Source organism: Cinclus cinclus, chromosome Z (assembly GCF_963662255.1).
Source record: "Cinclus cinclus chromosome Z, bCinCin1.1, whole genome shotgun sequence".
In the NCBI taxonomy this organism is placed as follows: domain Eukaryota; kingdom Metazoa; phylum Chordata; class Aves; order Passeriformes; family Cinclidae; genus Cinclus; species Cinclus cinclus.
This window is the reverse complement of record NC_085084.1, coordinates 63,791,456-63,812,513: the sequence shown is the minus strand read 5'-3', so window position 1 is coordinate 63,812,513 and position 21,058 is coordinate 63,791,456. Positions and strand designations below refer to the sequence as shown.

Below are 21,058 nucleotides of genomic sequence, written 5' to 3'. Positions count from 1 at the left end.
AGAGTAAAATTATAACACCTGAATATCTGGTCATCCAAAACAAGTTGTGAGTGGGACAAGGGATAGATTACAAGAAAGCTTTAGTACTCTGTGTGCAAATATGTATGGCACAAGAAACACGTTTTAACTTCTCAAACGTCTGAGTTTTAGATGAAGTCTATACCTGAGTCTACACCATGACACAGGATAGCATTTCAGAAACTGGTAGTGGTTAAATCCTGTGGTGTTCTCTCCAAACCAAAGGGCATTTCAGAATACCTTTCAGCCCAACATACAATTTTCCCTCCAGTCACTACTATAGCTGAGCCCTTGCAGAAGGGCAGTGCTGGGCAGCTGGAGCTCAGCACCTGCCCATTGTATCAGGAGGAGCCTTCAGCAGCCACACGAACAGGGGATGTGGACCAGCAATACAGAGAGGATCATTTTAGTACGCCAAGTCTTGGAGTGTGTGTAGGCAACTGGAGAAGGAGCAGCAAACGCCTCTCACTCACTGTGTGCCTTTGGGCAGAACATGGCTATGGAGGCAGGAGGAGGGGAGGCTGGGGGGTAGGGCAGTGGTGTATTTGATGTAAAGGCATCTGAAAGCTGCAAAAATACATATTGCATGAGTCTGCTAGCATATGGTAAAAGAGGATTTTCAAATGAGATGTGTTTCTGACTGGAGAAGATTAATTGGGTTCTTGTCAGCAGTATCATTAGAAATGAGCAGAAACATTCTAGTCCAGCAGGAATCTTTGAAATCTTAGCTAGTCAGCATGTAAGAGAGCCAAATGTTGAGGAAATGCCTTCAGAGAGCAGCTGAAGCTGAATGTGGAGTCCTGCATAGAAAGTGTTGAGAGTTGGCCTTCCACATCTTGGAGAGCAGCTGCATCTCCAGCGAGTTCCACGCAGCAGGGAGTGGTACTGGCTGAGCCTCCCCTGCGTGCTCCAGGAGGCAGGAAGGTCCTACCGCCAGGAAAGCTGTGTCTATCCATCAGGGTAAGCCTGTTCTTAAAGAAAACATAAATGACTTCACAGTGACGCAGGGCAGATGAGTAGGCCTGACAAGTTCCCATTAGATCCTTGGTCCAACCCTGCCTTGCTCTGGGTTTATTCACATATGATGGTAGAGAAAACAGTTTGGTTTTGTATGAATAATAGGTCTTTATTCCTACCTAGCTGTTGCATATCGAGTTGAAGCAGGGATTATTGTCCCTGAATTCTCTCCAGGGACATGCACCAGGAGCAACGTGACGTAGCTGCTGACACTCAGGAGCACCTGTGGGATGAGGTTTTCCAGTGCACTGCCCCCTTTGCAGCCTCTGGTTTTCTCAGGTGGGCTGTGGCTGAAAGGAACCCTAGGCTGGCTCATATCTGTCAGCATTGAGGATTTTTGCCCTGTGCAAGCAAGCAGAGTATTGGACCCATATATTAGATCCACAAATCTACAATTTTATGGTTAGAAATCATTCTGTCTTTACTTACTATGGAGTTTAGAAAAGAGCACAGGAGCAGGGCCTGCCCCGGGCTGAAAGATGGATAAACAGAATTGCAATGGCCAGGAATTAATTCTCTAAGGATCAAAAGTATTTTAAATATTTTTTTTAAATCACAGTGGTGATACATGATGTTTCTGCCAGTCCTGCAGGTATGTCTCATGTGATTATAAATCTGTCCTTTATAGGTAGTGGGGGATTTTTGGGTGGGTTTGTTTTGTGGGTTTTTTTTCTGTTTCTGGTTTTGGTTTTGGTTTTTTTTCAGCAGAGTGGGGTACAGTACTGCCAGCTCTTATAAAACATTGCTTTTCAAGGGTGTTTGATAGAGGGTAGAATTTGGTTAGGGGTTTTGGTTTGGTTTTCATTGGGTTGTTTGGTTTGTTTTTTGGGAGTGGTGGTGGTGGTTACGTTTTCTTTTTTAAAAGAGAAGTTATTTTGGCTGTTGGATTTTCCAAGTGCATTAACCACAATAATAGCACAACAGGGCTACCAGCTGAATTGTGATTTCTCCATAAGATAATAATTTTCAAGATTCATGTAATAATTTATTTTTTCAATTATAATTTTTTCATTATTTTTCTAAAAGTTTTAATACGGGTAGAGAGGATATTACAAAAGTTAAGAAAATACATGTCACAAATGAAAACAATGAGATGTCTTTCAGCTTAATACAGTTGCTGTGGATATTTTCTGTGTCTGCATCCCAGACTTAGACTTGTTGGTTATTTTGCTTGAAATAGTGAGCATCCCAAAGGAAGATGGCACTACAAGATAAAACAGCCAAGACAACTGCAATGATTCCTGATGTGTTCTTCCCACAGGAGAGTGAGATGTGGCCAGCTGAACCTAGCTCATAATTTGGGTTCAGAACACCTTGTTCCTTCAAGGTCCTTGTCCAGATGTTTCTTGTACCAGGTGATTAAATCAATGTTAGTGCAGGTGCAGTCCAGAAGGTGGTGGCTTAAACTGATTATGCAGTTGCCATCTAGGGGTACTAGCTGATCACCTGGATCAGCTGTACTGGATCCTGTTATGGGTACAATTGAGATAGGTACTCTTGAGATTAGAAAATGCATCTGTGCTGAATGCAGTAGATTTGTTGTAACTCAGATCAACATGCTGTAATTTCCTGAGGTTGTGAAATATTTGGTTACCTATTGCTGTCAGTTCACAGGATGATAATATTAGCACCTCTAAAATGGATAGTTGTTGGAACAGTTTGTCCTTTGGCATGATCTCCAGTTCAAAGTTATTTTGACTAAGGTCCAAGAACATGAGGTTTTTCAAGCCTTGAAAGAGATACTGAATGCTAGTATTAATGTGAGATGAGGAAAGATTCAGCACTTGCTAGACATGCAGATTTTGGAAAAGGCTCTGTGAAGTGTTGTTATAGAACGGAGTGAAGGGTAAATCCAGCAGCTCTAGGCTAGCAGTGCCATAAATGAGCGTGTCCTGGAGATGGAGATGTGTGTTGTGGCTCAGATACAGGAAAAAAGTCTGCTCAGTGCTTTTCTAGAGCAGTCTGAACACTCAGTGTGACTGACTTAAATCTAGATGTTGAAGCTTTGCCAGTTTCTCCAAACAGCCAGAGCCTGGCTGGAGAACCTGTGAGTTACCCTTGATGTGGAGGCAGGTGAGGGAGGGGAAGGCAGCAGAGCTGGTGTTGCAGAGGTACTCTTCACATTGAGAACCATCTCCTCTAGCAAGCTCATGCCACTGATGCCAGGGGGCTGTGCATGGATAAGGTTTTGGGTTAGGTCTGGCTTCTGGAGCCTGGTTAAGCCCTGAAATGTGTCAGCATTTGGATTTTTGAAGTGCCATAACTGCAGATAGAGATCCTTGGCAGAGATACTACAGAGGCCTTGTAAAACATCTGGGCATATGTAGACTCCTTTTCCACACTGTAAAATGTTCCCAGGTGATGGGTCTGGGCTGTGGAGTTCTGTATCCCCACCAGGACCCCCAGGGAGCACAGCCTACCAAGCCCAGACTGTAGAAATGGGACTGAGAAGATCCAGGTTCGACATATGTAATGTTATTGCCTTTAAGGATGAGAGTAACACTGCTGGTCTTCTGCAGAGCTTGGACATCTTCTGCTGTGATTGCTTGTATGTTGTTCATTTGAAAATGGAGGTGTTTGAGGTTCCAAGTGGGGAGCTGGGAGGAAGCTGCAGTGAAGAGATGTGGTTGCTGCCCAAGATGAAGATCGCTAAGCCGTCAAGATTTGACACAGGAATAATGAAGATCCTTGTCATTCCTGTCTGTGTCAACATACTCCAGGGAGTGTGGGCCAGTGAATGCTGTGTCAGACAGAAACATGAGCAGGATTCTGGTCAGCATGACTGGGTTCAGCTGCCTCTTGCTGTGAAAGGCACCATCATATGCCCAGCTGATCTGACACCTTGAGAAAACAATAGAAAACTGCATCAGTGGCCTGACTCACAAATTCTCCTGGTAATGTGATTACACGAACTGCACCTCATATCTGTAAAAATCCAAGATCTGTTGTCGTCACGAGGGTAAAAGTCATGCTTGCCTGGTACTTTTAAGTTCACATTTAATTACAGGGTTCTGGTGAGAAGAAAAACCTGTCCTGAAATTATGGGTGTGAAAAGGCATTTGTGGGACACAGGAGACATTAAGTATTTAATGTCTAACTTAACAGGAAAATCTCTTTTCCTGTAAAAAAGCCAGCAACTTCCAAGGGCCAAACACGTCTTTCTCCAGTTTTTAGGGAACAATATTGAAAATTAGTAAAAATTTGCTGCCACTACTGCCTTAAAGGTGGTAATATCTGGAATGTATATTTCACCCACTGAACTGTAAATAAGTGTCCCTAGAGGAGAAGCTGAGATATTGCCCAAGTGGATCAATCTCTACTTAGCAAAAAAATTCACCAGCTGTCTGAAGGTGCTGAGAGTAGTTTCCTTGCGAAGGCAGGAAGATGCTGCTGTGGTGTGCTCCAGAAGTCTCTGTCTCTGACAAGGACAGGGGGGTTCATGATTGTGATGAGAAGTGAGGATGTTCCTTCCATACCTTGTTAAGTCCAAGGAGAGAAGAGAATTCAGGTCAGAGAAGGTTGAATTGTGGAGGGAAGGGAGAACATTGAAGCTGAAATTGAGGATTTCTGTTGTGACAAGTAGTCACAGGAACCTCTCTCAGTCCTAAACCTTCCCACCTCTAGCTCTTATTTTCTGTAGGCTGTGGAAAATGCACAGTGAAACTGAAATAGTTATGTACTTTGAATATAAATAGGAAAACATGGCATGTGGAAAATCTCCCGCCCAAACTAATACAACCTACAAAATAACCCAAAGAGAATTTTGAATGATTTGAAACAGAGCAGTCAAAACCTCAGGAAACCTCAACATAGGCTTGCAATGCATAGCCCTGGGGTCTTGGAGAGTCTGTTTTTAAAATTAATACCTTGAATCTCTCTTGTATTAATTTGAAGTGTCTCACCTGCAGTACTTTCTTATCAAAGTTAACCCATATGAGGATTGTTTACTCTTCTGGATGAATTATTAAATCCTTAAAAATTGATCCTCACAGGGTAGTTCTAAATTGTGAATGTAATGAGTCTTGAAACAAAACTTATTCAAGGAGAAATCTTAAGTAAACCTTACAGAGAGGAAATAAAAAAGAGCAGGTCTGGAAAATGTTACTAGAAGGAATGTGGCCAAATTAATTTAATATGGATTCAACTACACACTGCAGTTAGGAGACAGCAGGAATGTTTAGCTCAGACTAGACAAAGATCATGCCTGATATGCTAAGTCTTTAAAATGTCTACAAAGGCTTTTCAGTTTTAAATGAAAATAAACCCACCTATAACATAGAGAAGTTAACTCTGTGGATACCAGGGAAATTCACTGAGCATGCTTGACCTGCCTTTGCCTGGTGATTGCATGGAAGTCAACCAGACCAAGGTTACTGCCACTCTGAAACAGCCTGCCACGTTGTTGAGGCGTGGGGATGCTCGCAGCATCAGCCTCATCCCAGCTGCAGTGGGGAACACAGGCACAGGCAGTGCAGCACCAGCCTCCTGCACACCCACCTCTCCTCCCAAAGGACAGAGCAATGTTCTGTCCTGAGTGGTCCCAGGGCCAGCCTAACAGGGTGGGGTACTCCGGGCTGCGTACGAGCTGCAGCTCTGGCAATCCCTTATCCCATAACATTGCAGGTGTTGATCTTGTGGGGAAGTAAACACATGTATGGCAGAGCTGGCCAACATGAGCACTTTAATTTGATACAAAGCTATTGTGCTAGTGGATGAAAGCAGTGGTGTGTCCAGAGAAGAATGTCCTGGAGCCCATGAGATGTAGAGGACAGTGCAGGTGTGTGCCCTGTGGGAGGGAGAACATGGTCTGTGGGGTTTGTCCAGGTGCACGTCTATGGCCTGGGGAGCAGTGTGTGGGGCTCACGTCTTTCTGTTGACACAGCCATGTGTATTTGAGGCTAAACCACGTCTTTGCCTGTCTCTGGCTTAAAAGAGGCAAGTGGGCCATGTCTGCACTCAGTAGCTTCAGGAGAAGAGGAAGAGAAGTAGTGTTTGTTGCAAACCGCAGTCTGGGTTTGGTGAACATTTTCTACCCTTCCTTTAAGCACAAATCCTGTAGCTGAAGGGTGCCAGGGAATGCTGGGGAAGCAACGTGGGCCTCCACTGCTGCAGACAGTGCAGGCAGGGGCAGAGAGATGTCAGCAGCAGTGTGGTGGAGTGGGAGGAAGGGGAGAGGGGCTGTCAGCACAGAATTCCCCATCCAGGTGGGAAGCACAGCTCCTTGACTGTCCAGCTCCCTCTGGCATGCTGGGTCTGAGCTGGAGTTCAGGGCCAGGCAGACAACACCCAGGGACAGCATCAGCAGGGAGGGGTGACACAGTGCTGCCCATGGCTGAGGCCCAACATGCATTGATTGCCATGACCTGGGGGCAGAAAGCCAGCCCAGCACCTGCTGTGATAACACTTGTGATGGTATGGGGCCCAGCCCAGAAGCACTTGTCAGTATCTACAAAAATGACAAAATATAGACCTAGAAAAGTCGATGCTTTCAATACATCTAAGCAAAGAAGAAACTGTGGAGCTAACCATTGCCATGTGTAGTTTTGACAGATTAAAAAAACTTAACTGTCACTGTAAATGAGAAGAGTGCCTATATTTTACCATTCAAATAAAACAGTGAGTAAATAAGCTGTCTCCATATGCTTCAGGGTGTGGAGTGGCTCTTGCAGTGAACTGAGGAGAGACTATCCCTTGGGGGATTCTGTTGTGCATTTGTAGATTTAATTCAAGGAAGAATTTGCTATTAGCCCCAGGTGTGCATTTCAGAGGGCTGCTTTTCCATTGTGCTTCTTCCTTGAATCAAATACCTTTTTTTCTATTGTCTCCCACTTGGAATAGAAAAAAAAAATAGAAAAAAAGAGAAGAAAAGCCAAGATAAAATAAAGTATTAAGGAAAAGACTTGTTGGGTTAATCTTTTCTCCTGCCTCTGGAAAAGCCCTGATACCTTCTTATTATTCTCATGTGGTATTGCACACCAACCAAATAGCAAATAGAGACATTATCATAACCTCACTGTGTACAAACTCTTGTATAAAGAGCATAAGAGGTAAAATTCTTATACCTCTCCTCTATCTCTCATACCCATTAAACTTTATCATCCTTCAAGCTCTCTGTGGGATGAAGTACAGTGATGGTTTGATGGGCTCCCAAAGTCCCCGTCAGTGGTGGGAGAGGGTGTGAGGTTGCCCAGATGTGAGGAGGAGGAGGAGGAGGGACAGTGGCTGATGTTTCTAAGCATATCTTGTTCCTCTGATAAAGACATTAGGATTTCCCTATGAAAAATCCCGTGGGAGCTGTAAACATTCAGACATCAGCAGGCCAGCATTTACCCCAGGTGTGCCAGCTCCTGTACATGCAGAGGGATGGTGGCTGTCACTGCTCCACGCACATTGTCTACTGTGCCGGGTGCCTTGAGCTGGCACAGGTGAACACTGTGAAAATCAGGAGGTGTAAATCACAGGCCATTATGGAGAGAGGTGGGTTGCTGCGCTGGATGATCTTGTGCTGCCTTCTCTGAATGAATGTGAGGCTAAGCAGAGAGGTCAGACAAATGGGGGGAGTTGGCTGGAAAGCAGATTGCAAGGAAAAGACATACTGAACTCAGTGTGAGCAAAACAGTAGTTTCAGAATGAAACAGGACTTGCCTGCTTTAAATATAGTCAGGTTGCTTTGCTTTTCTGAGGCAGAACAGATTTTTTAAAAGTGGAAACTGAGGAAAATCAGTCTTCATATTCATGTGGACTGGAATGTCTCTGCTAAATACAGGGTAGTGCAGATGGGACTGTAGCACAATACTAAAGGGTAATTTAATGAAATGTGGAATTTGAGTTGAACAAAATTTGATTCATCACTTAAGAAAGGCACAAAATCCTGTAAACCAGCTGACAATCAGAACTCTTCTTTGGGTCTGGTGGCAGCAGGACTTGGCTGGACTCAATGATCTTACAGATCTTTTCCAGCCTAAACCATTCTACGACTCTAAGATGTCTGCCTACACTTTTGCAAATAGATTGTGTTGCTAATGCACGTCTATTGCAGTACAAACAGTAAAGCTAGAAAGCAATATTACAATCTGAAAATTAACAGTCTTCCTCTTGTATTTAGGTTGCAGATAATGATCCCTTTTTTGAAAGGGGACAGTATTTCTAAGCACCCCTAAGAGAAGAGTGTGTGCAGCAGCTGCAGGAGGGGATCTTGTGCCACCCAGACAGAGGGGTCAGGTCCTGACTGCCCAGGGCTGTGCTGAACACTGACTGCAGCCAAACAGCTTGACCTGCCTTTTTCTTCCCTTTCTTAAATGACTGAGTTATTAGCTTGACAGCATGTTTGCCTTAAGAGGCACTCTTTCTTCAATGCCTAGGAGAAAAAGGTGTCAGGGAAACTTACTGGGTCAGAAAATGCGTCACAGCCCAACAGAGCCAATCCAGACCCTGTTCTCAACCAGGGAAGCTTCAAGTAATCAAGATGCTATTTGGGGTGCATCAAGGTCTCCCAGGAAGGTGAAGACACCTCAACTTCTCTGGTGCCAAGGATACACACAAAATCAGTGGCTTTGGCTCTGAAGCAGTGTAGGAAGGCCACGGCTCTGCTGGCAGCTGGAGCTGATTTCAGGGCTCACCTGAATCATGCTCTGCTCATTCCTGCAGGCAGCTGAGGAGAGGAGAACAGTCAACAAGTCAGGAGGGAAGCTGCCAGAAGTGCAGAGCTCACTCCATGTTGCATACTTGCCTACACCTCTTGGGGCTGGCAGGCACTGAGAGGCTACAGAAACAGTGCCCTGTTGCTGTATTTGTCTGCTACTGGGATGCTTCTGTGCCAAAAACCCCAGTTGGCTGGGGGTTTTTTCTCCTCTTTAATGTACACTATACAAAAGAAAATACCTTATCTTAATGACAAGCTGAAAAGCTGACTCCACATTCAACAAACAGCTCTGCCTCTTCCCCAGCCAGTTCTCTGTTTGCTAGAAATCCTTTTTGCTCTTCAGTTGGTAACAAAAAGTTCTGAATAATTTGATTAGTATGTTTGTTCCTTGTTTATCTGTCATTTTTCATCTTAACACTGAAAAGCTAAGGCTTGGTGTGTCCCTGTGTATCGGATGTGCATGGACAGGTTTAGGTAGTGGGGGTAGTGGGGATGACTTCTGTGAGAAGCTGCCAGAAGCTTCCTTCACACCCAGCAGATCCAGTGCCAGGAGGCTCCAGGATGGAGGTACCCCTCCTCAAGGCTGGGCCAACTAGATAATGCCTCTGTGATCACAGGTTTAAGAGGGAAAAAGTTATTGTGCAAATGTAATTTCAGCCAGAGAAGATCAGAGCAACAATGTGTGAGAGGAACAGCCCTGCAGACACCAAGGTCAGTGCAGAAGTGGGGACAGGAGGTGCTCCATGGGCCAGAGCTGAGGCTCCCATGGTGAGGCAGCTGTGCCGCTGCAGCCCGTGGAGGTCCCTGGGGATGCAAAGATCCACCTGCAGCCCCTGGAGATGACCAACACTGGAGCAGATGAGTGCCCAAAAGAAGGCTGTGACCCTGTGGGAGGCCTGGGCTGGAACAGGCTCCTGGCAGGGACCTACAAACCTACAGGCAGAGAAGAGCCCACAGTGGAGAAGGTTTCCTGTAGGACTTGTGATCCTGTGGGAGATCCACACTGGATCAGGCTGTGCCTGAAGGACTGCATCCCAAGGAAGAGTGACCCATGTTGCAGCAGCTCATGGAGAGCTGCATCTGTGGGTTGGATTTGGAGAAGTTAATGAAGAGCTGTATCCCGTGGGAGGAATCCCATGTGGAGCAGGGGAAAGACTTCCCTCCCTGAGCAGCTGCAAGAACAATCTGTGATGAACTGACCATAACCCCCATTCCCTGCACCACTGAGGGGGAGGAAATAGAGTCTGAGAAGGAGAGAGTGGGGGAGGGAAGATGTTTTTAAGATTTATTTTACTTCTCATTATCCTGCTCTGATTTAGTTGGTAATAGATTTACTTAATATCCCCATGTTCAGTCTATTTAGGCTGTAATTGTATTTGTTGAGTGATGTCTCCTGTCCTTATGTCAGCTCATAAACCTTTGTTATATTTTGTCTCCTCTGTCCAGCTGTGGATGGAAGTGATAGAGGGAGTGATGGGTGCCTGGAATCCAGCCTTGGTCAAACCTCTACACCCTGTGATCCCTGCTGTGCTTTCCTAGGGTGAACCAGTTTGGACTTGCACCCTATGACCTTTTTTTTGCAGACTGTGAGCCCTGATGGCACAGATACTTACTTGAACCATCCATACCAAAACCCTCAAATTTAAAATCAATGAAGTATTTTATAAGAAATGTTCTCTGAATCAAGAAAAGCATCAGCAAAAGCTAATCCTGTTCATTCTTCAGTGCAGTGAAGCCTATTATGTATCATGGAACTTGTGTGTCATGTAAGAAAGCAGGAATAACTCCAGAGATGTTTTTGGTTTAACAAGTTTTGGTTTTGTTCTGTTTTTTTATTTTTTTTTTTTTGAAGTGGGGTTGGGGGAATGAGTGGGACGACTGAGAAAATGGGAAGATTTATTATACAAATAATTAGTTCTAGGGCCTAATTCAATTTCATAGAATCAGAGAACAACCTGAAGTGATGTACAAGGATCTTAGAGCCCGACTCTTGGCCAGTCCCAAGGATCACACCATGTTCCTGAGAATGTTGTTCAAACACTTCTTGAACTCTGTCAGGCTGCTGCTGTCACCCCTTCCCTGGGTAACCTGTTCCAGTGCCCAGCCATCCTCTGGTTGAAGAACCTTTTCCTCATATCCATCCTAAACCTCCTCTGACACAGCTTCAGGCCATTTCCTTGGGTCCTGTCACGGTTCACCAGAGACAAGAGACCACTGCCTGCCCCTGCTCTTCCCCTCACGAGGAAGTTGTGGTTGTGATGGGGTCTCCCCTCAGTCTCCTCCAGGCTGAACAGACCAAGTGACCTCAGCCACTCCTCACACGGCTTCCCCTCAAGGCTCTTCACCATTTTTATTGCCCTCCTTTGGACACTTTGTGGTAGCTTTATACCTTATATTGAAGATCGCAAAAGTGCACACTTTGAATAATGAAGAATTAATTATGAAATTAGTACTGTGTGACTGAAGCTTCTCTTCTTGACCATGTGCTCAAATAATTGTTGAACTTAGTAAAACTGACTAATTAGTCAGTTAACTAATTAGTCAATTAACTGACTGATAAGGGATATTTGAATTATTAATTGTCTGTGCCTATCAGATTAATTTAGATCTTTGTGGTTTTAAAGCAAAACAGGGAGCTGTAAGAATTTATGGCTGTAGCTAGTGGGAGTGGGTTTTGATGTTGCAGGGGGCTTTGCTGTGGGCTCAGGCAGGTTGCAGACCCTCTGTGACAGTCACAGCCAGAGCTGTTGCAGGCTAATTCACTTCCCATGCTCAGTACTGCTCCTCTGCATGCTGGTGTTCGCTGTTCCCAAGTGCTGGATAGATTTTTTCTCCATCATTACATTCAGGATGACTATCAGACCACAGGCATTTCTGGGACAGTCCCCTCAAGAGTAAGCTGCTGCTCCTAATTAAGTTTTCTCTGTGCTTGGTTGAAACTTTTTCCACTATTGATGACGGGGAAAATTTAGGAGCAAGCAAACACTAGCAATAATAATCAACCTCAGTACTTGCCACTGAATGCTCGTGAGATGCTGTGTGTTGCAGAGGGCTGATCACACTGCTGCCTCTACTCTGCCCCTCCAGTGCTGTGGCACCCCAACCAGCCTGTCCTGCAGTCAGAGAGTCCTCCAGAGAGGGTGGTTCACCCCGGGTTCCCTATTCTAAACTGCTATCCTGAACTAGACAGGAGGAACAGCTCACAGAAGTCACCAGAATGCAGTGAGTCACACACAGTGTCTGCCCACAGGTAATGATGGATCTTCCCTTGCCTAAAAAACCATCAGGGATATAGAGTCAGTCCTAGCACGGGCTGTGGCAGTGAGGTGCTCGTGTGTCCCTCAGCTCAGCCCAGGACACAGACTCACAGACCCGGCATCGTGTGGATTGTTGGAACACTGTGGAAGGCACAGGATGCCAATTACCACCCCAACACAGAAGGGTGGGTCCCATTCCTGGTAGGATCCTGGGTCCTGCAGAAGCCTCTCCACCTGGAGGATGGCAGGCTGGGTTGAAGGGAAAACCTGTGTGAAATCAAATCCACTTGGTTGACCCTATGCCAGACCTAGCCTGTCAGGAATGGGTCCCAGTCACATCACTGAGTGGCACACCTCCAGAAAACTCAGGTGCTGAGGCATGCTGCAGGCTGAATGAACCTGAAAATGATGTGTAATGACTGTAGGAATAAGTGAACATCAATCTAAGATGCTATAAAATAAAAAACCTGAAGTGCATTGAACTGTGTATATTTATTAAAAAGACTTTAATACCTTCAGAATCCCTGTGAGATGTTAATTCTCTCTTTTTAAAAAGATTATTAATGTCTATCTCTGGGCCTTCCACAGGTCTGAAGAGAAAGGGATTGGCAACCCAATACAGCAAGGCTTCCAAAATAACTGCAAATCCTATACATGATCAAAGGATTAAAATAGTTTTCAGCTATTTCCTTCAAGTATGAATTTCAAGATTTTCATCATTTGCTGTTTTCTTTGGTATTACAAATGAGGTAGGAATCCAAATGTTTGAATGCTGGATGTTAGGATCTCAAGATTTGCCTTGGAGCTGTGGGATTTGGACTGTGACTATTCTCCTGCTGTGGCTGCATGTGTCCTGGTTTGAAGGACAGGTGTTTGCCAAGGAAAGCAGAAGCTTCCCCTTGGACTGAAAGAAAATGTGATTCTTCTGATTATTATAATTTTGGAATTAAGAGAGCTCTCAGGCAAAGATATGGGGGTAGGAATAACAGTTCTTTACTAGTATATCTAACACGACAAACAAGAACAACAACAGCTATGAAATTACCCACAAACAGAACAGTAACTCAGTCCCAGTGTTTTTTGGCTGCAGGCACCTTTTCCCTGAGCTGCAGTTCCCGGTGCTGGGGGCGGGCGGGTCCCGCAGAGCTGCAGGAGGGCTGGGGGTGATGGCAGCGCTGTCCCAGGGGGAGAGAGAGATGGAGAGAGAGCCCTCTGCTCTCGGTGTGGGTCCCAGTGCTCAGCAGAGTGCTGGATGGTGGCAGGTTACAGTGAGAAGACAGCCGGACAGGGTCCGATGGTGGTTTCCCGACGCTGGGATGGCAGGGATGGGACACCGGCGGCGATCGTCCTTCTCGTCCGAACTCCGCGGGGGAAATGGGCCGAGGCCCAGCCTTCCGCTTCCTCTTCTGGCTGTTTGAATCTCGCAGGGCTTGATTCTTCCCTCCCGTCCCCTCCCCCTTGTCACCAGGGCCCAGTCAACAGGTATCTTAGCATGACAATGGGGAAAATTCCACAGAGGGAAAAAGGGAGAGAACTAACCCTCAACAGCATGGTACCACAAAAGGGTGAAACATGGCAGCTGGGGGGCACCAGGACCACCTGCTCTAATTCAAACCTGTATTTCCTAGCAGGAAAACCTGCATGGGCTTTGCTGCCAGTGCAGCAGGTGCTGCAGGCTCAGGCTACAAGCTGCACTCTAAGGAAAAGCCTGAAACAAAGTGATGAAGTAAGAGGATAAATCACTGTCAGGAAGACACAGCCGCTGTAAAACATGTCAGACTTCACCAGACTTTATATGAAACTCCTTTACTTCAGGCTGCAGCAACCAATCTTTCCGAAATCCTAAACAAGGGCAGGGGATAGCAGCCAGGTGTGCTCTCTAACCCACACTCTGGGCACATGGGCAATGTCCCTTTGCTTGCCCTTGGCAGTGGTAGGGACACAGGTAGGACAAGAGCTGCAGGACTGCATCTGTGGTGCCCTCCCAGCTGGGCATCAGCTTGTCCAGTGGATTTTTTGGGCAGCCAGGGACCAAGCCACAGCATGCCCCTTCCTCAGGGGGCAATCCTCTGGTTGCCACCACTCCTTGGCAGGTGACCAAACCACCAGCTCCTTTCTCTGGAACTGATGGTTGAGGTTAGTGACCTGGATGCTCATTGGAAGAAAGGGATGGTGTGACCAGGGACATGATGTGAGCACTGTGTATAGAAATATTCCAAACAAATAAAGTGAGCACTCCTCTGGATGCCTCTCCACTGCTGGATTGCTGTCTAGTGGATTTTATTTGTGGTAACTTTCAAAAGGAAAAATTACTTAGCCAGGGTACTGCTTCTGCTCCACACCCTGGAACCCCTGACTTCAGGGGAGGCAGCAGTGCTATTTTTTTTATCAGACAGAATGAACAAACTTCAGGTTTTGACTGCAGCTTGCTTGAGGGCAGGGGACATAGGGCTTCCTGGCCCCTGTGCCTTCATCCTTAGCACTGCTGGTGGCCAAAAAGCTGAATTTGCCATGACTGGGGCACATGGAACTGCGTGAAGTCCTATAAAAGGCAGATTAAAAATGGCCAGGATAAAGGCACTTTGTGGAAGGAAATTGCTGACAAGATTAATTAGCAACTGATTAATTACTGGTGTGTTCATTCATGCTTCTTCTTCAAAGGGGGAATATCTCCTATGCACTCTTTGCAGACACTGTTTCTGTATAGCTGCTGCTGCTTGTGTTGTCCTCCTTGAGAAGCTTGTGATTTTTCAAAAATTCAAAAATGTGTTGAGGATCTCAGTGCTGGAGCTCCCTATTACTCTTTGAAACAGCTATCAGACTTTTCTCTGTCTCAAAAATTCACCCTCTGTTCCATGACACCAAGCAAAGTACTCAGTGTTCTTGGTCCCCATGGGAGTGAGTACTTTATAGTACTGTAAAGGCACTAATACTGTAAAGGCCAAGATAAAATGCAGATTGCAATGATTACTAAAAAGCCATTATTCTTCTCTCCAAACAGTACAGAATCTCACAAACTGGGCTGCACAAGTCTAAAATACTAGGCTAAAAACAAACAATAGAGAAATACAGTAATTGCAACAGTTCTGGCTTAAGTAAAAAACAAAAAAATCAGAAATTAAACCCTTGTAAGCTTCCCTTTTCCTTACTGTTCCCTATTGGGTGTTGCTTGGTGTGGCTTTGGGGAAAAGGAAGTTCTTAGCCCTTATACAGTGAGGCTGGACTGATCACTAGAAGTTGCATTTTTGTTGGTTTTGGTTTGGCTGGATGCAAACATTAACCTTGCAATGGAAGGAAATCAGGCAGAGATAAAGGAAAAGAGCCAAACTGAGGATGCTGGTGTGAGTTCAGACTATTTTAAGAACTTCTGGCATGAAGGCTTTGAAATGACAAAAGAACATCTTAAAAGGAAGCCCTGTTGCTAAGCAACGTGAATTCTTGAGTATAGAACTCCAGGAAGAGAAAAACCTCTGCTGCTTTCAAGGAAGAAATGCTGGTGAAAAGCCATAGATGCATCCAAAGTGTGTTTGAAGTGCTCCAGCTATGTCCTGTCTGTGAGAGTGTTCCCATGACCCTTCAGGTCAGAGTGGCCACTGGAGAGACTGTGTGGGCAGGTGAGAGCCACCTCTCCTCCTCCACCTGCTGAAATGCAGGAGCATTGTGCTTCTGCTTAGGGTGGGTGAGAATAATGGGAGAAACCTGAAACTGCTACAGTAACACAGAAAAACCATAGGTCATGCTCAGCCAGATGTTTTGGGAACATGAAGAGATGTTTCAGTAGAGTTTTGATTGCTTCAATCCATTTCTCAAGTTTATCTCCTCTTTATGCCACATTCATATTAAAAAATTATCATCTTTTATGCTGATGGTCTTTGCCTGATAATCATCCCTCCAACTGCTACGTAACTACTGTTTATAACATGATGTAATGGTGTGGAGTACATTCTCCATTCAGAAATATGACAAAATAAAGATATTTTGCCACAGCATAACATTTGTTCCTTTGTCCTTTCCATGGTTCAGAGATGGGGCTCACAGTGGTCTTGCCTTTCTTGTCAAGTGTGAATCCTTGACTGACCTGGTTTACTGATGGGACAACAAACCAACCTCTTTGCTAAAATTCAGGATTTTGTACTTCATGGAGGTGTTGGGAGTTGAGCCTGCAGCTGGGTGCTGCTAATAAGCTGTTTCTATTAGATGGTTTTGAAAGGGTAAATTCTTATTCAGCCAAACTGGAGATGAGGGTATGGGAAGAGTGGTTCCATGTGTGCAGAGCTATTCAGCTGTGACCCCTCTGCCTACTGGCCTCAGCAGTAACTAGTGAGCTGGGGCCACAGGTCATTTCTCCTGTTATATACTCACTCCTGAAATCCTGTCTGCTCTAATGTCAACTTTCATGTGGTTTGCTTTTTATATCTATACACATCAAATACCTAGTCCCTCTTTCCAAAACTATGTGCAAGGAGAATTTGCCAAATGTTTAAACCTGTGGAATTAGTCAGATCATGGTTTGCTCCCCAGCCCCCTGAAAAATCTCTGGATGGATGTCTTACAGTATTGTCAGGAGTAATAACCTGCAGGTTGGCCATTAGTATTTTAAAAGGTTTTCACTTGCCACCTCAGTCTTTGGCAAGGTTTTGTTTCCATCAGAGAAAGCACATCAAGAGCTTCACACTGCAGCTTGTCTGGATATTAGTTCTTTGCATATTGCCATCCCTCCAAACTACTAATTTCCTTCAAAGGAATACCAGAAGCAAGCCAAAGCCTCCTCTTGCTTTTCTGCAATAACTTTAAAGAAAGGAGTGAAATTCCCAAGAGACTGTACCCCAGTTTTCTATGCTCTCCTGGGGTGGCTGGGAGCAGCTGAACAGCCACATCCATAGCAGGGAAAGGCTGGGATGGCTAATCTCCCTAGCCAAAAGGAAGGGAGCAGTGGCTGGCTCCATCCTCCCACAGGCAGTGACAGTGAAATCTCGCTGGGATGGTGTTGGCTGGATAGTCAGCGTTTCCTCTGCCACTGGGGCCTGTTGCCTATCATACTTGCTGTCAATTACAGGCTTTTTCCTCTTTGTGTAGCTGTATTTTCCTTGCTCTAATTTAACTTGTTGCTTATTTTTCTTTTCTCCACTTAATATCATCTGCAGCATCTGTAGGCTGTGGGCACTGTAGCCCCCATCCCCTCCCTACATTGCTTCTTGCCTGGTCAGAGCCATCACCCTCAGGTTGTGGGGACAAAACCATGTTTAAAGAAACCTTCTCAGAAGGTGTGTGATTTGTAGTTTGTCATGCTGCTGTGATGATCTGAGCTGCACTGCTTGGGGCAGACATGTGTCTCTGTTAGACTGCACTGCACTGTGGGATGTGTATTTTTCTCAGGTCACAGAAGAGTGGGTCTTAAAGAAGCACTAGGGGCTGAGTACTGGCACTCCATTTTAATGAACAAAGAGGAAGTTTCAGATGTTGTGTTGGTGTGATAGAAACAGCAGTGTCTCTCAATGTGCTGCTCTTTGTGAGTAGTAAGCCTGCCCTGGGTGGGGTTTGACACAAGCTGGGTGTGGGCAATAGGACTGTACAAATGGACTCTTTTACACACAAGTGGAAATAATTCTAGAAGAGGACAGTGGGGTGAGCAATAGGTGAACAACAGAAGAAAGGAAAACTCCTATATCTTGATGGGATTTCCAACATTTGCCTTCATATTATCCTTTTATTTAGTTTTACCATTCTTTTCTTCACTCTTCCACCTAAACAGCAGTTGCTATGGATCCAATCTTGCAGGAGTCATATACAGCACTGTGGAGTGAGTGGGAACTCAGGGAGCTAGAGTTTGTAACAGATTTAGTTGGCTGCCTGCTGCCAGGAGAAAATCTAGCCAGTTACTTGAGACAAAACCATGACTTTGTCTAGATTTTCAGTTAGCAGCATTTTCCACGGCCTTTCTCTTCGAGCTTCCATTTCCGAGCTGCTGTCAGGCTGGACCTCCTCATGCCCAGCTGTATGTATCCCTGCAGTGCATACTGCTGTGTCTGCCTGCAGCTCCAGCTCCCACACCCATGTGCTGAATGCCATGTTTGCTAAGGCCATGTGGGATACCCTGAGCATGACAAGAAGAGCTCTCTTCAGGGTAATCCATCTTCTTAGCATTATTTAAGTGTTTGTTTGCCTTTCAGGTGAGTGCAATTTCACCTGAGGGTGTTGTTGCTTCTTTGTTCACTGATCTGTGCTGGTGAGTTGTTGATATAGTTTATGGGATGTTTGTTAGACCTCTTAGGCCTGAAAGATTTTGTCATCACTTAGATGATTCTAAGCGTTGGTAACCGTGCAAAACCAAATGGACACTTCAAGCTGAAATTCACTTATTTTCCTTCAGGATATAGATTAAACAGACTTTAAATGGAAAGTTTTAAGTGACTTTTTTATCTGAGTGTAAAGCTCAGAGTCTGGATAAACATGAGAAAAAATCCAACAGTACATTAGGAAAGAGGGAGTAATTATTATTTTAAAATGTAACCTCACAAATTTATTATCTAAACTGGAAAGTCCTTAAAGACAGAAACGTGTTTAAGCTCTGCAGTGCAGCTGTTCCCTCCACTTAACAACTGCACACACAGGGGTACAGGCAGAGGGAGATGAGAACAGAAATGAGAAACACTGCTGAGGTGAAGACACAGCTGAAAATTAATTGATGGAAGCAGTGAGTGAGCAGAAGTCCCTCTAGGAGACAGTCTGAAGTGGAGTTCTGGGTGACAGAGGTCGAAGTCACCAAACAGCCCCTGAGCTCTTAACATGATCACACAGTAACTGTGCAAATATTATAGTTGTATCTCAAAAATCCAATAAAATATGCCAATAATTATGGATTTGCAATAGATTTTTTTTGCTTTTTTTTTTTCAAACCTGCAGCTCAGGCTGAAATTCTGTGAGGAAAGGGGCTGGGAAAAAACCTCTGTGGCTGGGAACCAAAGCTGCTGCTGGCACATGTGGCCAAGGAGCAAGTTGCCAATATTTTCCTACAGTTTTCTTCCAGATCGTTTGCTCCCACTGCTACTACTGATTTCCACAAGATGGAGCTATTCTAACATGGATTTGGAAGCAGCCCTTGGGAAGCAAGTGGGATACTGCATACTGTTATATATGTTGTATGTTACATATGTTACATATGTTATATATGTTATATGCTATATGCACTATGTTATAAGTTATTATATGATGTTATTTGTGTATAATTTATCTTTTAAAAATTTCCATTACAGTATTTCTGAAATGGGTAGAATTTATGAAAAATCATTATTCAAAAAATGGCAAATTCCAGAAGCAACAGCTGGACCTCAGTGCACATTTGGATAGATTGTGTCATCAAAAGGCCTCTTGCAAAAATTGCTCCCAAGGGATGGAGGTAAGTACCCTCAAAGTGCAGCTTTGCCCCACACTGGAGCAGCTGTGGGGGTGTGCACCCAGCCTCACCTTCTAGAAGGTCTGTTTTACCATGGTGAGGAAAGTTCCAATACCCCATGTCCTGAGCATATATAGGGTGGCTCTTTGACACCCATCAGACCTTGCCTGTGGCCCCAGTCTGCAAATATTAGCCCTCTAGGGCAGCAGACTACTGAATCATCACTTGCTGAATCATTACCCTCTCTTACAACCCTCTTCTTTGACATTTCTGTCTTTTAAAATAAATTTTTAAAAGCCTTGTTATGCCTGTTTTCATGTGCAATCTTCTTCCACTGCAACATCTGCTCATTCCTTCTCTGCTTTACCCCTACCAGCCCCATTCTCTACTGAGTCACAGTGCAGACAAAAATTCATGTAAATGCTGTTGCTTTATAGTACATGTTTGAAAACATCATGGCATACCTGTCTTTTGATCAAGTCAAGCCCACAGAGCTGAACACCTCCTGCCCTTTTTGGAACATACCTTGTCATTGCAGCCCCTATAAACAGCAGCAGCTCAGGAAGAGGCAATTATATGGGAGTTTTCAAGAGGAGCTGTCAAAGCTAGGGCCAGCTATATGTGCAATTGTCCTAGGTTACAGTCCAGGATGTGCCCAAAATCCATTCAATCACCACCTTCATGAACTGTTAATGGGCCCATCAATGCCTTGCCATGACTCATAGATAACTCCCTCCAGGAACTATCTCTGTTCACGGGCAATCAAGGACCTCCTGCAGAACTCACAGAATGATATCATCCCATTGGGATGTGCTCTGCCCAGAGGGAGGAGCCAAGGAACCTCACCTGGATATAATGTGGGATTTGGGCCCTTACCCACTCGATTTTTCAGAGGACAAAGGCCACCAGACCTTCTTTACGAGATCACTGCTTCAACTAGACTGCTTCATCTGGACCGCTACCACCACCCTAACTAACAGGGTGTCAGGAGGAGTTCATCGTCACCACCGGGCCTGGTCCTGAGGAATCTGCCATCATCTCCTCGTGTTCCTCGGAGCTCTGAGCTGCCTCCTCCTGCCCTGCTGGAGCTGGGCCGGCGCTGTCCCACCGCCGCTGCTTCCTCGGCACTGCTTTGGGGCTTTTCACTACGCTGCGGCCCTGCACCCACCTGCCCGGCCAGGACATTCCTGCTTTTCCACCTGTCACCTACAGAGCTTCTCATCTCACCCACCAGCCCAGGATTTTCCACCGTTCCAGCTTGGTGCTCTCGGAGTTCCGCAGTGGAATGAGACTGTCCCAGGTTTTGTAAAGCAAAGTCCCTCAAGGCCCCTAGTTCTGTTTGCTTTTAATGCTGTAGTTATTATTGTTGTTTGTTTCTCTTGTTATACATATTAGTAAAGAACTGTTACTCCTATCCCCATACCTCTGCCTGAAAGCCCCTTTAAATTTCTAAATTATAATAATTTGGAGGGAGGGGATTCGAATTCCCCATTCCAAAGGGAGGCTCTGCCCTCTCTAGAAGACACCTGTCTTTCAAACCAAGACAGATTTTTGGCGCCCAATGTGGGGCTTGAGAGTATTGAGTGAAAAAGGGTGAAAAAGGAACAACAGTTCTTAATCGACTTAATTTCTTTTGTACTGGATATAGAAACCTCGTTAAGTATCACCATGTTGCCTAGCTTAGGTTTGGATTGCGTATGGCCCAGGCGGTATTTCTCCCATTTGTAAATG

The 21,058-nt window shown here is 45.1% G+C and overlaps 1 protein-coding gene across 1 annotated transcript; it reads right to left on the bottom strand.

Annotated features, from left to right (window-relative positions):
• Nucleotides 1–1,478: 1,478 nt before the first annotated feature.
• On the bottom strand, nt 1,479–20,512 carry CD180 (CD180 molecule). Its single transcript, XM_062513959.1, is given in 11 exon segments — nt 1,479–2,323; nt 2,325–2,494; nt 2,496–3,154; nt 3,157–3,360; nt 3,363–3,440; nt 3,443–3,631; nt 3,634–3,749; nt 3,751–3,876; nt 4,512–4,619; nt 4,621–4,655; nt 20,333–20,512. Coding segments are annotated over 11 exon segments (2,004 nt in total). The 3' UTR covers nt 1,479–2,184.
• Between the last annotated feature and the right edge of the window lie 546 nt (nt 20,513–21,058).